We start from the raw sequence: 17,994 nt of genomic DNA on the forward strand, positions 1-17,994 counted from the left end.
TATAAATAGACGTAGATCTTAACCGCATGGGGCTTGCTATCTAGTTGACAGAGATAGAAAATGAACAGATAAATATGTTCAATTTTCATGTCATATGAGATAAGGACATAGAGGCAGAGGGTTACTGAGAAGGGAGTTGTGCAATTGTTAAAATATAATTTAAAAATTATTTTGAAACAACTCAATCCTTATGAAAACAGAATAAAGTTTATATATGTGTGTGTGTGCGTGCATGATGAAAGATTGATAATATTACTGATACTTCCATTATATTTTGTTAATTCTTTTAGAAAAAAGCCAAGATTATCCAAAGTACTTCATATTTTGGGGAAACAATATTAAAAATGTTTAAATTCTTAGGTGCTATACTAAATAAGAGACATACTTTTTTGATAAGAAAAGATGATTTGATGAAATCCGAGCAAAGAAAATAAATGATCATATAATAGGAAAAATAGACCTTGCTGAAATAAAAGACCTATCTAAAGATAAAGCCTTGTAGGGAGAAAGATATTTCAAAACTGTTAGACTAAGATTCATTTAGACTAATGGAAAGCGTATTTTAAAAAACATGTAAGTTTCTTATGTTGGATGTAAAAGTGGTTTTATACTTATATCTGTATAACTGAATGGGTAATATCGGGTTGATCTGTCTTTTATAAAAGCCTGTCTACCTTAGCAATAACTTGAACCTTTTTTTCTTGTTTTAACAGTGTATCCTACGCAGTACATGTATCTGAAGATTACCCAGGTATGGTTTTCTCGTTTTATTACAGATATTCATATCAGGGTTCCTTTGAATATTTTTTTCTTCTGGATATGTAAAACACATATAAATATATCAAGGGGTGAAACATTGGTAGAGGAAGCCTTAAAGCTATAGAAGAATTCTGCCGACTGCCTGCGAAGTACATGTCTTACTCTGAGACACAGTGCAGAATCAAAATAATTTCCCAATGAAAACTTCTTTAAAGATTCCTATGATGGTTCCAGGCTGTACATTTACATCATTACAATTAAAATAAATATTCTCTCAATGGTCTAATTGTTAGTTTCGAACGTCATTTGGCCTTTCAGAATGTAAAAATAATAGGTAACACTTATTTTTCAGTCAGTTTTCTAAGTGAGTGTGTGTGTGTATCTATTTTTTCTTTTTAGTATTAAAAAATAGTGATTAGTTCATAGTTTGGTATGGAGATAATGTAAAACTTACTTGTTTAGCATTTAAGTATTTTCTGCGGCAGTTTGCATTAAGCATTTAATCATTTTATAAGATTGTTACATTTGAAAATACTTTCTTAAATCACAAACTTCCTTGCAATTATTTTGCTATGCTCTCCAAATGTTTTAAGCATAGTATTCTATAAAACTGTTGTACAGTTATACAATGAGATTATTCATTAAGGCTATGCCTATTTTTAATAGCAATACAAAAAGTGTTCTAAAGAAATTTTACTGGAAGAACCAATACAAGAAGTATTTATAAGAAAAATGCTTTTTGTAGATGGTTAGGCAATCAGCCCTGTCTGATAGTATAGCATGTTTTTGATGATATGTTTGCCGAGTATGTTATGAAAATAGAGGCCCCACTATTTATTGTAAATATAAAAATTAATGTGCTTTTCATCTGAGGCAGATCATAGAGATGTCAGCCATGAGAGGTACAGGACTTTAAGTCAAGGTAATAGAAATAATAGTACAAATTAAAACCCAAGTTGAAGACACTTAAGTGAATTAATCTGTAGCACAGAATTTGTATGGTAGAAGATGCCTTTAGTAAACCAAGTGGACCAAGTGTTTAGCTCCCTCTTGTGGTCAAGAGGTATTACTTGGGCTTTTTCTCACTTTAAGGGAGCCCCACCTGGAAATGCCAATATACAAACATTGAAATTCTAAAAAAAAGTATTGATTATCATTTGTGCTCTTTTTACTGAATTGTCTAATTGGAGCAAGTTTGCAATGAATTTTCAATATAACTTCATTTCCAAAAGGAAGGAGTGTAAGTATATATATTTAATCTGTTTGGTGAAAGTAGGTTGTTATGCTGCAATAAAATACAATTACAGAAGACGAAGATTAGTGCATTCTGGTTTAAATACTGGGGCAGAATTTTCAATTGGTTGACGTAACCAGTATATCAAAATACACTGTCCAGTGGACAGTATTCCAAGTATTTGCACATACATAATTTCATTTGATTCTCAATGCCAGTCTGTATGAAAGGCAAAACAGGGCAGTTTAAAATATAAATTCATACTTAGAGAAGTGTACTGAGAGATGGTAAGTATTAAATAACATTTTCCCAAAACATGTAGTTTGGAGATAAAAATCAAGTCTGTAATTACGTTGTGATTCCCGTTGCCTCTGGGGAAGTAGTGTTAGTATTTTTATGGAGCTTTCTTCACAGTGAACATTAATATGATAATGTTTTCCCCATTATTAAATTTTAATCTACATTTATTTGTACTAAGAGTTGTTGGTTAATATGCTTGACTTTTTAGGTAGACATCTTGTTTTATAACTTCTATGTTTGTTCTTCCTTTCCAACATTTATACCTGTTCTTGTTGGCACTGGAATAATTTTTAATAATAGATATGAAAGTTGGCAGCTTTGTATCTTTTCTCTAAATTAGTGAGCATGCTTCCAGTTGTTTTCAGAAAGGAAATTACTCTTTTTCTCATTTACCAAGGTTTTTTTTTTTTTAAAATGAATATTAAGTCTTTATCAAACTACTGTTTGGCATCTGTTGAGGTGGTATATCTACTTTTTCCTTTAAACAATAAAGTAACAAATTATATTAGCAAATAACTCAATGTTGATCTATGAGAATTATGTGTTTTGTCATATACTTTAACATTAAAGACCTTAAGTTGCTGAAGGAATTAAACAACTCTTTGAGCATTTGCTAGAACTTGCAGACAAATCTGTCTGAGCTTTTTAAGGATGGTTCTGGGGCAGTTGTCTTATTTTTCTGCCGTGATTATTATCTCTTCTGTTTTCCTATTTCTTAGTCATTTTAAAATAGGTCTTCTTCTTGAAAGTTTCTATGTTGGTGAAATGTCCAAATTTTTTAGCAAAAGTATAGTATTTGGTCTGTAATTGTAAAAATCTTCCATGTCTCTGGTTATTTCTCCTGGCCCATTTTTATTGTTTAAATTTGTTCTTGTTCTTCCCTCTGTTGGTTTGTCTTCCAAATAGTTTGTCCATTTAAAAGAATATTTCAAACAAATAGCTCTTTTTAATGTTGCATCCAATTTCTAAATGCAGTAATCTTGATACAACATTTATTAATTCCTTCTAATAATATAGCTTAGGCTGCCCCACCTTCTCCTGGATTATTTGGATCAGTAATTAACTAATCATCTAAGTTTGAACATAGGAAATTTTCTTTGCTCTATGAAAATGTATCAGTATTATCCTCCAAAGTCAAGATTACATCATTCTAGCTTATGTCCCTAGGAACAGATTTGTCCTTTTATGATTGTGATCTATTAATTAACTTGTGCCATCTATTGATATTTATTTCATAGTTTTAGTGAAATGAAAATTTAGAGGGTCTTTATTGAGTCAGCATACATAATAGCATGTATATAAGTGAAATACTAAATGATATGTTGACTGTTCATAATTAAGTGAAGAAATAGAGCAGCCTTCTGATTTACTTGTACTTCTTTGTGTATTTTATACTGAAGACAGTTTTTATTTTTTAATGTAAGAGAATGGATTACACAATAGTTGTGTGTATTACAAGTCACAGGTTGGCTCTGCTATAATGGCAGAACTCTTTAATTTTCTCTTTCCACTTTTAATTAGGAAGGCTTACCTACTGTTGGGAGTGGACTCTCTTATCCCTAGTAGAGGAATGAAGGGGTACTTTCTGGATCCTCTACTACCTGTGAGTCCAAAGAGTCTTGACCTACATGATATACTTGAGCATTAGGTATAGCTTGTGAATAAACCTCTTCAGTGAGAATTAGAATCCTATACAGTCTATATCAAATTACAGCCCCAAAAATGTAATTGTTTTTATACCTAATAAGCATTTTTATTTTATAAGATATTGCAACTTTTTAGTGACAATACTTTCCATATTTAGAAAAGCACATGGTATAGTGACAAAACATTGATTTTTGGATTCAGGCAGATTCAAGTTTTACCACTTACTAGTGTATAGGTAATTAATAAGTAATTTGAGCAAAGTATTTAATTTTTCTGAGCCTTAGTTTCCTAGTATTTAAAATAGGGATAATAATTGACTGCAGTAGGGGATGAGGTGAAATTATAGAGAAAATTCAGCAAAAATATCGAGAATGTACATGAAATCAATATAATTATTTTTTAGAGTTAGAATTATTTATCTTAAGTTATATAGCAGTGAGGGGTGGAATAACTTGACTTAGATGATGCTGTATGTGAAGCAGAATAAAAGCAACAGTTTAAGAAATACTAAATACTATAAAACATACACATTAAAAATCTAACTGTCCCCAGAGGTTTTCAGAAAAAAAAAAAAAGTAGGGGGAGCTTAGAAGTCAAGATGGGGAATTCCAGTGAAGGAATTTGAGTTTAAAAACATTCTTATTCTGTCACTTACTCATTCTATTACTTTAAGTCCTTTCTTTAACACTTTTTACACTCCACTTTCTCCTGTAAACAAATATGTTGTTTTTACAAATGTCAAAATAATTTGAGGAAGATTTAGAAGGAATTAAGCAACAACAAAAAGCCAATAGAATGGATTCATACAGATGGGATGATCATCAAAGATCATGTGCAAACCTCTCATTGTATAGCTATAACTGTGGCTTAGGCTAAAGGAGATCAACAGCTAGTTGGCAGTAGTGTCTAGAATTTTCTAAATCTTAAAATATTTAATTGTCAAAGATTGAATATATTCAAGGTATACAATATGATGATTTGATGTATGTATACATATGTAGTGATTACCACAATCAAATTAATTAACATATCCATCACCACCCATGTTATACATTAGGTCCCAGAACTTGTTGATTTTATAGCTTTAACTGAAAGTTTGTACCCTTTAGCTAATATCTCCCTGTGTCCCCCAACCCCTGGCCACCATTGTTCTTACTCTCTGCTTATACTAGTTCAACTTTTTTAGATTCCACGTAGAAGTGAAATCATGCAGTATTTATCTTTCTGTGTCTGGCTTATTTCACTTGGCTTATGTAACGTCCTCTGTGTTCATCCATGTTGTTGCAGATGGCAGGATTTCATTCTTTTTTAGTTGCTGAATGTAATATTCTGTTGTATATGTGTACCACAGTTTCTTTATGCAACCGTCCATTGATGAACACTTAAGTTGTTTCCACTTCTTAGCTATTGTGAATAATGCCACAGTGAACATGGTGGTGGAGATATCGCTTCAAGATACTGATTCCATTTCCTCTGGATCTTAAAAGGATTGCTAAACTGGGTAAAGTAGAAGAAATAGATAAATTCCTAGAGACAGGCAATCTATCAAGACTGAATCATAAAATAATAGCAGGCCAATGATCAGTAAAGAGATCAAATCAGTAATCAAAAATCTTCCAAAAAGGAAAAGCCCAGGACTAGAGTGCTTTGAATACAGAGCTAAGTGAATTCTTTCAAATAATTGAACCAGCTTCTAGATTTGATGTGCTTTCTTTCCTGTCCTACGTTTCTGATCATAAATTGGGTCTGTCTCTGTGATCTGATCTGGCCTATTATATAATAATGGCAATTTAATAAATAATATCATGAAACCTGGAAACATTTTTATTTGGGGTAAATTAAGCCAAAATAAGAAATTACATGTCTTCTAATGCCTAAACACTAATCAAAATACAAACCATACAGAATCTCTTAGAAAATGATATGTTTGAAGGCATAATGCTGTCAAGCCTATGCAACATACAGTCACCAAATTATATTCTCTTGAATAAAATGTCACTGTCTTCCAGTGTTAACACTTTACGTAAAGCCATTTTGATAGAAAATCCTTTCTATTTAGTTATTCACTCCCCTGTTTTCTTCAACATAATGTCTTAATTAACTTGCCTCTTGGTGTTTTAGTAAAATCTTCGTCATTCCATGATACTGTGAAATTGCATGATGCTATCCACCTTACGGATTCTTCTGGATCTTCTAATTGGTGGCCAGCTTTTGTTTCTGTTGTTCTAATGCTCCCTTCTAATACTCTTTCTCTCCTAAATGTTAGCTCCAGGGAATCCATTGTGCACAGGGAAAACAGATAATTAGGTTTTATATTAAGTAGCAACCAACTTCAAATCAATGAGACCCTGAGTGAGGGTTTAAGACATAATAAAAAAATTTGACTCTAATAGGCATTTTTGATACTGAAAGTATGAGGTTCCCGACAGAAGCGACTCTAGATAAATGATCAAAGTCTCAACTAATGAGATAATAAGTTTATATTAAACCTGTTTCTTAATCTGTGATCCCACTCAATAAGCATGAAAACCTCATATCCTCCATGAAAATATTGGAAAACTAAATAAAGCAAAATTTGTGATTGCACTAATCAAAATAATGAGGCAAACGTCTTTTGTCTCAAATCTAATTCACATCCACTCCTGCTTAGTTCCCTGACTGTTAAAGCCTTAGGTCTGTTGGCAATCTTTTGCAGCTAATCTGTACATACAGATCACTATCATTCACTCATTACTTGGGGTCTAAGAATGCTACAGATGTTTCTTTGGAAATAATGACTCAGAGATGTATTAATTAAAAATTGTGTTCTCACTGTACTGACACAATGTTATGAAAACTAGGCTCAAAAATATCTTTTAATGTGCATTCACTGTGTCATAAGAACAACTAATTTTTCCTAGCAGAAATCGATCCATGCTTCTATTATGTGTTCGTGCTACTTTATACTATTTAGTAGGTCATTGATGGGTGCATTATAGGACCATTATTAATGAATCGATAAAGTGTGTGTTAAAAAGCTCTTCTGAGAGATGCCTTGCAATCATCAATGAGCAAAGAAAAATAAATACCTAGGAATTGTATTACCATACACTTGGAGACCTGTATTCATCAGAGAAAGAGTGCTAAACTCATAAAAATGTTATTTTTTTTAAGAGGAAACAAATAGTGAATAATAAATTTAAGGACTCCATGGACTGATTTAGTGTTCTGTGCACTCAACTTGTATAATGCATGTAGATAATTTAATTCACGGAAGAATGATAATTGTGAGACTATCAATTTAAAAATATGTATTAGAGCAATATGGAAGGTATGATTTACAACAAAGTCTTCAGCCCAAAATTTTGAATGATTTGATAATGAATCTTTCTTTATTTTATTTTTTATTTTAGAGATGGGGAGTTTCACCATGTTGGCCAGGCTGGTCTCAAACTCCTGACCTCGAGTGACCCGCCCGCCTAGGCCTCCCAAAGAGCTGGAACTACAGGCGTGAGCCACCGTGTCTGGCCCACTAATGATTTTTTTTTTTTTTTAATTGCAGCAAGTGCTTTTCTTTAGTTTTCTCTCTCTACTCACTAACCCTGCTCCCTATAGTAGACGCTAATATTGGGAAGGACCCTGTCCAGTGAGTTAAGGTACCGAGTTGCATCCAAATGATTCATTGCTATAAGGGATATTAGAGATGCACCTGGATAGTCTCTATTCAAAATCTGTATTTCACCAGGAGATACAAACGTCTTTAAAGAGACTATTTACAATTACTTCACACATAAATCTGCAATTTACTTTATCATGTTTTTTGAGTTTAATCAGAACAGTAGTGTGTGGTTTATGAGAGTTGGAACTAAAGTGATGTACATATAAATTAGCTATTATTTTTATAAAGGATGTATTTTTTAAACTTATGCCTTTAATTATCCTTTTTTTTTTTTTTTTTTTTGCAGATAATACATATGTGTCAAGTTCAGAGAATGATGAAGATGTGCTAGTTACTACAGAGCCAATACCAGTAATTTTTCATAGAATAGCAACAGGTAATAGTAATATTATTTTTTATTCTAGGTTAATTTTTTAAATTGCATTATCCTTTTTGTTTGTTTGTTTCATTTAGCCAGTAACAGATATTTATCTTCTGTATCTATAAATCCAGTCTCCATGAAAATTTTCTATCTAAAGTATATTTTTTAACAATTTTGTAAATGCATAAATTTAAAGTAGTTGTAAAAAAGTTCTGTTTAAACGTATATGCTGACATTACTGTTGTAAAAATATTTTCTTACATAGTGACAGACTAAATATTTTAAAAGCACACTTACAGCAATGAAGATACCATGAATTATAGAGTGAGAGCTGAAAGAATTTGTAAAGCGGTTGTTTAGTTTAATCACATCTTTCTGCACAGTGAAAAATCAGAAAAGCTTGCATATTGTGTAACTCCTCAACATGACATGATTTCAAAATATCCCTTAATTCATTTTCGAAGGAGATGGAATCACTTAAAGGGTGGTTTTGTACTAAAACTCATGAATGCTTGGTGAATAGCATACTAAATACCATAATATATTTTTTAATTATAACTTTCTTTCAGAGTTAAGGAAAACAAAAGACATTAACTGTTGCTTATCCATAAAATCCAAATTACAAAAGGAAAATGGGGAGGTATGTAAATTGTATTTTTTATTTTCTAGAAACAATATAGATACATTTAAAATTTACTGGGTATGTGTAGTTAATAGCATCATTAGTGAGACTAAAATGGTATATGGTGAATGAAACTCAAGCTAATGGCTCAGGGGTGTTTGGTATGGTAGGAAGTGGCCTAAAATTAACTTTGAGAAGAAAGTTCCCTTTAAAATCATAGAAAGAAATGTCTGGTTTAACTCTAAATAAAATGTATATAAAGCTTAACTTATTCTGTATTCTTTCATCAAACAATGTAATTAACTGAGGAACACTTATGTAACTGATTTATAGGTACGCATGGCTATACATGATTTTGATGGGATCCTTAAAATTTTAAAAGATGATTTCTTTAGCCAAAGTGACACTGAGGGTGTACATAGTCTTATTTTCTGTCAGTATTTAAAAACACAAGCTCATCTTTTCTTTCTGTTTCCAAAGACTTTACTTGAATCTATAAATAAATATCAGGATATTAAACAAACAAAATGAGTGCAATGGGACCAGCAATTCTTTGCTTTCAAAATTATGCATTTGATCCAACTCTCCTCTTCCTGTTAGTGTTGCACCATTCATGGTTCCCTTCTTTATCCACATTGAGAATTACTGGTTGAACAAAAGGATTGCTGAAACCAAAAATGGTTAGAATTTTATAAAACCCAAATTTCCTTTTGCACATTTTTTTGTTTGTTTGTTTTCCTTAAGAACTTGAAATTAAGTCTAGAAGTTTAGGGATGGTTACAAAGCACTGGATGAATGGATTCCTGTGTCCAAATACCTACATTTCTCGTGTGTTAATAGGGCCAGTGATAGGAATACCCCCATGAATTTTCATTGTTTGTACTTCAGACACATGGCAGATGTGGTTCAGTTAATTAGAAATTCAAACTTCAGGCCGGGCGCGGTGGCTCAAGCCTGTAATCCCAGCACTTTGGGAGGCCGAGACGGGTGGATCACGAGGTCAGGAGATCGAGACCATCCTGGCTTACACGGTGAAACCCCGTCTCTACTAAAAAATACAAAAAACTAGCCGGGCGAGGTGGCGGGCGCCTGTAATCCCAGCTACTCGGGAGGCTGAGGCAGGAGAATGGCGTAAACCCGGGAGGCGGAGCTTGCAGTGAGCTGAGATTCGGCCGCTGCACTCCAGCCTGGGTGACAGAGCGAGACTCCGTCTCAAAAAAAAAAAAACAAGAAATTCAAACTTCAAGTTGAAGTATATTAAATTAAATACCTTGTTGAAATCTGAATTCTGAAGCAAATAATTTCTGTATATCAAAAGTTCTCATAATATGTTTCATATTTATTTTCATAATTTGATTTTATATTATTGCATTTAAAGTTTCTTTTTTTTCATACCATTGTTTAGAGTTGGCAGAAGAAGTGAGAACAGCCTGGGACAAATAATGCTGAGGAGCTTTTTAATAAAATTGAATTAGTATAAGCTTGCCAGAGCTTTTTTTATCAGAGCAAAACTGAAGGTATAATTGATTATACATAAGTTTTTAATATACATCAAATATTGAATTGTGCATTTCCTATAAAATCAGTGAAAGAGAACTTTCAAAGCAGATATGCTGCTGAGTACACTCACAAAGCCATTTGTCTCCCACTACCTTTTGTTTTGGGGTTATACTGCACCAAGAATGTTTTATATATAAAATCCATAATATATGCTCAAGACCTGCCTATTATAGCCTCTTGCTATTTTAGAAAGATAAAATAATTTGACCATTAAATTGTTTTCTTTATTATTTTAAGGAGTCAAGACAGAATAGTACAGTGGAGGAAGATTCTGAAGGTGACAATGATTCCGAAGAATTTTATTATGGAGGGCAGGTAAGGAAATGTGGTCTTACAAATACCTAATCTTAGAATTCTAATAGCCATGTTGTCCTAGTGATAATCTGTGCCTGAGAGTTAAGGTACCTGTGTGTTGTTCAGGGTTCTGTAACTAACTAGAAAATCTATATAATTTATCTTTGCACATTTTCTACCTATTTTTAGAAATTAAGGTTCCCTTGCAGTCCTTTTAATTGTAATCATTTATTTACATTGAAGTCATCTTAATTCATTACAGAGATTTTGCAGATAGCATTTTATTATGCTTTTGACTTGAATTTCTTAAGCATGTTGTGTTCAGTCACTATTTTGAGATAATGACACTTGTAATAAAAGTGTATATTGTTAGTTTTAAATAGAAGCTGCTTAACTTTTATTAAATTTGATGGGCCGAAATTACTGAGCATCTTCATCATTTGGTTTTTGTATTCATTGCCATTGAATTCTTGGTGTTGAAAAATTGTTATGAAGAATCATCATAATTTAAATATATGAGAATAGCCTAGCCACATATATAGAAGAACTCCTCAGAAGTTTACAGGATAATGCTAAACTTTAAAACTGAGCAATTGATTTTAGAGTGTGGCTATATAATATGTGGTTCTATTTCTATAAACTCCTTGAGCAAATGTGCTTTATAAGTTGGATAGTATAATGGGAGGGTAATATGTTAAAGAAGGACATTAAAGCCAAAATTATGTAAAAGAATGCAAGTAAATTTATTCGGAATGAAAAATTAGTAATTTGTCAATCAAGCATGTGCAAGGCTACAGAGAGATAATATAATAAAATGGGCCTTCCTCTCTCCAGGAATGTCTTTCTAGCAATGAGATAGTTTTCCCAACGAAATGATTCATTTACCAATATAACATTTTAACATTATGCAAAATCATTCCTGTTTGATTTTTGTTTACTAATTCTTACAGAGGGGAAGTGAATGATTTTCTTCAGTCTTGATGTTCATTCTAGAAGTTTTTTAGATTATCTGCCAGACACTTCACTAGGTTTTTACATTTGCTTTTTCTTTGTATTAATATAAACTAACTTTAAGTTCCAACCATAATCAATTATTCTAGTCATATGTGAACTTAAGGATATTAGTGAATATATTACTTTAATGAAGCTAAAAATGCCCATGGCAAAACACACAGGGAGACCTATCTCAAAAGGTTGCTTAAGTTTTTGATTCCCTTCACCTCTGAGACACTTTTAAATTATCCCTTTTCATCAGGTGAACTATGATGGGGAACTGCACAAGCACCCACAACTAGAATCTGATTTGTCAGCAGTGAGAGAGATATATGGGCCACATGCAGTTTCTCTCAGGTAAATACATATCACTGGTGAATAAAATTAAAATTTTATGGTGAGTCATTGAAATTTGCTTTTGGAGTAATTTAAATTAAAGGACAAATTTGGGGTTTTAATTACACGTTAAAGTGTTTTAGGGAGAGTCTACTGTTTCTCCTTATACAAAATGACATATTTATAGCTATGTTTTTGATACATGTTGTTTAAGAGTACATTGATTGCATTAAAAATTATTTTGGAGAGTTAGTTTGAAGATGTGTCAATCTTAAGTAGTGTCATAATTAATTCCTAGAATAGATTTGGCCCGCTGGGCCCATGCTGTTATCGTAAATCATGGCCACATGCTTGTGAAGGATAAAAGTAAATGATGCCTACCTACTGGTATCCAAATTACATTGTCATCTGGTCCCTCAAAAAACAAGTGTAACTTTGCACAGTATTTGTTTGAATGATAATGTATTTTATTCTGTAGTTATTTATTATTTGGTGATAAATTTACACATCATTTTTATTGCTTTTAATCATTCAGAAGACCCTACCATCCTTACTTTTCTTTTTTCTCTTTAATGTAAGAAAAAACCTTTTCTGCCACCATAATAGTTTCCAGGAATCAGCTCTGGTTATTTCAGATTTCCATTCTTTGCTTACAGTGTAGTCTCGAAGTCTCCATGGAATTCCAGACCTCTTTCGTAGCCTGACCTCAGACTGGCCCCTTTATGCACCCAGACTACCCAAATATGCCATATTTCCTCTTCACTTTGGGCATTTGCATAAGCAATTCTTTGATCAGGGAATGCGTCTCTTCAAATCCCACTGCTGTCTCTATTTGAGCCCCGGTCCATGGGTCAGCTTCTCTGTGAGCCTTCTTGGAATCTCCAATGCAGATAAGTTCCTCTGTTCTCTGGACTCCCATCACATTTGGCTCTTACCTTGTTTATTATTCATCTCATGTCTTTTAATTATTTGACTTACGTCTCCCCCTCTAGACTGAATTCTGTGAATGGTTGGGCAGTGCTTTTTCTTGTTCATTTTGTTTTGGTTTGGATTTTAATTCTTCATGTATTGTGGTACCTAGCATAACATGGGACATGCATGAAATATAGGCTGCTGGCATCCTGATTGTTTTCAGTGGCAACATCTGAAAAAAGACGTTCACATTATCTGGTTGTAACTTCTTCAATGGACATATACATATTTTGAGAGGGCAAACAAATAATTTTAATTGGAAAGTACAGCACAGCTGTAATTTATAATTGCCAAACATTTTATTTCAACTTCAGAAACAGAAACTCCCTACCATCTGCAGTCTAAGATAAACTGGGATTGTATACCCAGACCATCTCTATTCTACTCATGAAGGTATATTAGGCTACAATTGAATGAAAGTGTTGGGATTATATTTAGAAAAGCGAGTCTTTGCAAACTTCAAAGTTTTAGCAAATTAGCTTCAATAATTTCACACTGATCTCTATTATGGCTCCAGATTAGGTAATGTGCATATTTGTAAGTGTTATAGAATAAATATATGAAGAAGGCAATTGGGACTATCAATACATAGTCCAAAACAATGGCTGTTTTTTGTTTTGTTTTGTTTTTTAACAGTAATTGAACTTTGCTTGAAAGCCTACAACTTTAATTTTAAGCACAATAATCTCCGTCTCTATATACACCAAAATATGTCTATGGGATATAACTAACAATCATAATACAACATAGACTTCAACTTCCTTTTATTTGAAATATATAATTTGGTTGCTGGACGTGGTGGCTCACGCCTGTAATGCTAGCACTTTGGGAGGCCGAGGCAGGCAGACTCCCTGAAGTCAGAAGTTCGAGACCAGCCTGACCAACATGGAGAAACCCCATCTCTACTAACAATACAAAATTAGCCGGGCACGGTGGCAGGTGCTTGTAATCCCAGCTGCTTGGGAAGGCTGAGGCAGAAGAATCGCTTGAACTCAGAAGGCGGAGGTTGCAGTGAGCCAAGATTGCGCCATTTCACTCCAGCCTGGGCAACGAGAGCGAAACTCTGTCTCAAAAAAAAAAAAAAAAAAAAAAAAAAGTATTTTTGTTTAGTGGACAACTTTAGCACATGTTGATTTCTTTTATAGTTTAATATTTTTCTAAAACATATTTCCATGCTGTCTAGGCCCCAGTCATATTGCCATGTATAAATGAAGGTCTTTTTTTTGTTTCTTCACCAAGCATTTGTTAAGTACCTGTGATGATCTGCATTAGTATTTTCTATTATTAAAGTTAGTGATAATTGTTCACTGCTGAAATTAGATTAAAAAATGTTTGGAAATTCAGTCAAATGAAGTATCTAAAGTCATATCAGTGTTTTGAATTTTTTTCCCCTTACCCTTTTCACTTGTAATAGTTTTGGTCCAGTTTAAATCTTAATGAATGTAAGCCATGTTCCTGTCTGCTCTAGATTTTCTCTAGCTGTAGAGGATATTTCCAAAATAAATAACTTCCTAGAGGATTCATGGAATAAAGGTGAATCACAACAGGACTAGTTTGATTTACTTAAATGAGAATGAATTTACTGTCTAGTCTCAAATACTTAGGCTTGGATTCAAGGGAAAAGAGGTGGGTAGTTAGGCAGAAGGTCTTGAAATCATCTTCCTTGCCAAGTTCTAAGTCTGTTGAAAACAGACTGTTCTAATTAGCTGTTCTTTTACCTAATTGGGGCTTACAAGAGCTTAATGAAGTTTGAAGAGCGAAAGTACCTCAATATGCACAACAGGCTATTAGTAGTAATTTTTTTTTTTTTAAAGCAACGTCTAATGAGAAAGGCAGCTAACCACATCTAAGTTCTATGTAAGAGATGGAAGTAACTGAGATTGCCTAGGCAAAATCCTGAGGTTGTTGAGGCAAAATCCTCTTAAAGAAGGCTGAAAGAAGGTGTAGAAAAAGTGAGTGATGATACATTACTTAAGTAGGTAATGACAATTCTACCTCGCCATACTATCCAAAAGCCTACTACTGGCTGTTGAATCATACATGTAAACATTGATGATAATTCTGATTTATACTCTCTTGTATAGGAAGTGAGTTAGGTCTTGGGGCAACATGAACTTTTGTGATCAGTCTGAATAAGTGTCATCTTGAATCATTCAACAAAACGCATTTTGTATTTTTCATAAAATATATCTCTCTATATATTTATGAAAACAAAATTGATCAGTGTCATTGGAAAATAAATTAAAATTACCATTTTTAGAAAGGGAATTACAGATCAGAAAATTCATATTTGTTTAGGAAAGAAATGATTCTGATAGTTTCTTTGTGAAATTTAAAACTTCCATTTAATATAAAATATTCTTTGCCTTATGATCATGCCATCTTTCATTTAGAAAATTTAAGTCATATGAGTAATAGTCTAACCTTTTTATTGTGACTAATGCTTAATGTAGGCTGGAAGCTTCTAAAATTGTGACTGTTCTATTGTGACTGTTCTGTTGTGAACAGTCAACTGTTGTGACTATTTCAATCACTTTTTGTGCACAGACAATTGTAATTGGGCCTTTTGAGGGTAATGTTTGGGAAACGAGCATTCTGACGATTTGGGGTGGCTTGAGGAACCTATATCACGTTACTCATGCCCACCAAACATATATCTCCTTTAAAAAACAAAAACAGTAAATGAAAGGAAAGAAAAAAGTGCATACCTCAGAATGCACTGCTTTAAATTCTCTAAATTTCTAAATTCTCATTTGTAGTGGCCAGTAGGACTGCTTACGTATCTTCTGGTTCTCCTCTTCTGGTCTTATGGTAGGATTGTATTTCCTTGTACTCTTTAATGTTAGGCATGGACATATCACTAATTTTGGCCAGTCATATGTGAGCCAAGTGCTAGTGTGTTAGTTCCCATGTCCCCTCAGCTCTGCTTCCTTGGGCCCCTTCGTGACAACAGTGAGCTGCCCCACCCTAACCCCCAATTCTATATTAACCATAAGGTAAGAGTGAGATACAAATCTTTTTTCATGTTGAGCCACTGAGATTTTGAAAATGCTTGTTACCACAACATACCTTAGCCTACATAGATGTATATCATTCATCAAAAAAGATCTTGGATTGAATGTTTTGTAATCTCCTTTCTAGCATATTGAGTCTTCACCCTCTGCCTCCAAGCCAAAGAATAAAAACAGTCTGACTCTGAAAATCAGGGAAATGATGACAGGGGGCACAGAGGGGAAAGAAAGGAGAGAGCATTTTCCCAAAACACGGGGACATAATCTAGATGTAAGCTTTAGGTGCTCAGATCCTAGACACTAACCACTACTCCCAACGCAAGGACTTTCTCCTAGCAAAACTGAGGATTGTTAAGCTGACTGCAGAGTTCTAGCAGTTGTTTATACTGTACCTCTTATGCACAATTTTACATGAGCTTCCTTTCTTATCTGGATCTAATTTTAAAATTTTTCTCAGCCCTGTTGTTCTTTAGAGAAATGTATAGCTACCTTGGATGCAGTCTTGCAAATTCTTTAATCTGCCAGAATTTCTTCCTGACTACTGAGTTTGCATATTTCTTGGCCCATTCACAAACATGTCTCCCACGCTGGGCAAAAACCACACATTGAGTAGGCATGCAGAGATAGACATGCAAGCTGTTGAGTTTCAGATGACACGGGAAGGTGTATGTATCTTCACAAAATATGTCTTCTCAAAATATAACCATCCAGTTTTTGAAAGAAGAAATAACCAAGTAGTAATAGAGGCTTACTTCCTAGAAACATGTGGTAGAGTTTCATGCATGCACGTGTGTGTGTGTGTGTGTGTGTGTGTGTGTTTCCATACAGTTAATAAAGGAAGGCTAGATATCTGAAATATATTTTCATAACCAACACAATGACTGCTGATTTTGATCAGGCTGCATTATAAAACATCATAACAGTGTAATGAATAAGCTGAAGCTTTATAGATAAAGGAGGACCAATATATTAAATGTTAATATATTGTAAGTGTGTATGTGAATGTCTCATGAGTGAGGATATTGTCTTGAGTAGTTCCATTAAAAATAGGAGAACAAATTGCTAAGAATTCTAACACAGTGGCTCAAAAGTCCACATTCATTGAAAAAAAAAACTTTATACATCTATGCTTAAATGAGCTAAGTCACATTTAAATATCCAAAATCAAATTACCAGATTTCAAGAAATGTAGATTAAAAGAGTAGCTCACCCCAAATTTAATGTATCACTACATGTCAGGAAAGAACATTTGTGGAGGCATTCTTTTCAGACCAGAATGAAACAATTTCATTAGATCATTTTTGTATTGTTTCCCTCATGTTAAAAAAATTCAAATTCATCAATTTGATGTGATCTTTTCACAGTGAAGAAATATAGGCAGCAGATGAAACTATTTTGAGTTATTATATATCGAATACTACATTCAGGACACAATCAGATATCTAGCTTCACAATTCAAGTTGTAGTCATATTTCAAGCATTCAACTTGATTCTGCATTTGCTATTCATGAGATCCTGGGCCGCTGAAAGTTACTCAGATATAGAAGCAATCCTGATGACTGGGTCGCTGCATCTGGACAAACTGTAATCACGCTTTGTAATCTCTGAGTGGGAAATATGAAATTATTGACATTATATAAAAAGGGCATCACAACGGAAATGGGTTTGCATATACATAGAGTCATTTGTAAATTCTTTGAAATCTGGCATACAAACAAAAAAGGGTAACTATTTATAGATCTACACCTACAGAATCCAGTTAATTGCAAACCTTTAGGGCCTCTGCCTCCTTAAAATTCTTTATTCATGCTCTGCTATGGTGAAGAAGAGGAACACTTGCAACCCTTCATTTTCTTTTTTTGGAGCGTTAGAAATTGAGAAGATACTTTTAACCAAAACGTCATTTAAGAAATCATATACAAAATACTTACAAATTCACATGGAAGTGGTTTTAAAGGCATGTATGCACATTCTGATTATTCTTTTATGGTAAATTCTGTTGAAGTAATCTGAAAAACTATTTATGGAGAAAACAGTTGTGGATAAGGGTCTTACTGATATCCATATATTTTTTTTATTATTATTATACTTTAAGTTCTAGGGTACATGAGCATAACGTGCAGGTTTGTTATATATGTATACTTGTGCCATGTTGGTGTGCTGCACCCATCAACTCGTCAGCACCCATCAACTCATCATTTACATCAGGTATAACTCCCAATGCAATCCCTCCCCCCCCCCCTCCCC

General features: G+C 33.5%; 1 protein-coding gene across 3 annotated transcripts in view; it reads left to right on the forward strand.

Annotated features, from left to right (window-relative positions):
- Window positions 1-17,994, forward strand: part of PARP8 (poly(ADP-ribose) polymerase family member 8) — a 187,170-nt gene that overhangs the window by 88,500 nt on the left and 80,676 nt on the right. For 2 of the 3 annotated variants that reach the window (XM_025387602.1, XM_025387603.1), the window contains 5 exons: window positions 714-751; window positions 7,885-7,974; window positions 8,529-8,599; window positions 10,379-10,456; window positions 11,691-11,785. In XM_025387602.1, the coding sequence (XP_025243387.1) occupies window positions 714-751; window positions 7,885-7,974; window positions 8,529-8,599; window positions 10,379-10,456; window positions 11,691-11,785 (372 nt within the window). The remainder of the gene's footprint in view (window positions 1-713; window positions 752-7,884; window positions 7,975-8,528; window positions 8,600-10,378; window positions 10,457-11,690; window positions 11,786-17,994) is intronic. The other variant, XM_025387604.1, reaches the window with a different exon arrangement.

Source organism: Theropithecus gelada, chromosome 6 (genome assembly GCF_003255815.1).
Source record: "Theropithecus gelada isolate Dixy chromosome 6, Tgel_1.0, whole genome shotgun sequence".
Classification (NCBI taxonomy): domain Eukaryota; kingdom Metazoa; phylum Chordata; class Mammalia; order Primates; family Cercopithecidae; genus Theropithecus; species Theropithecus gelada.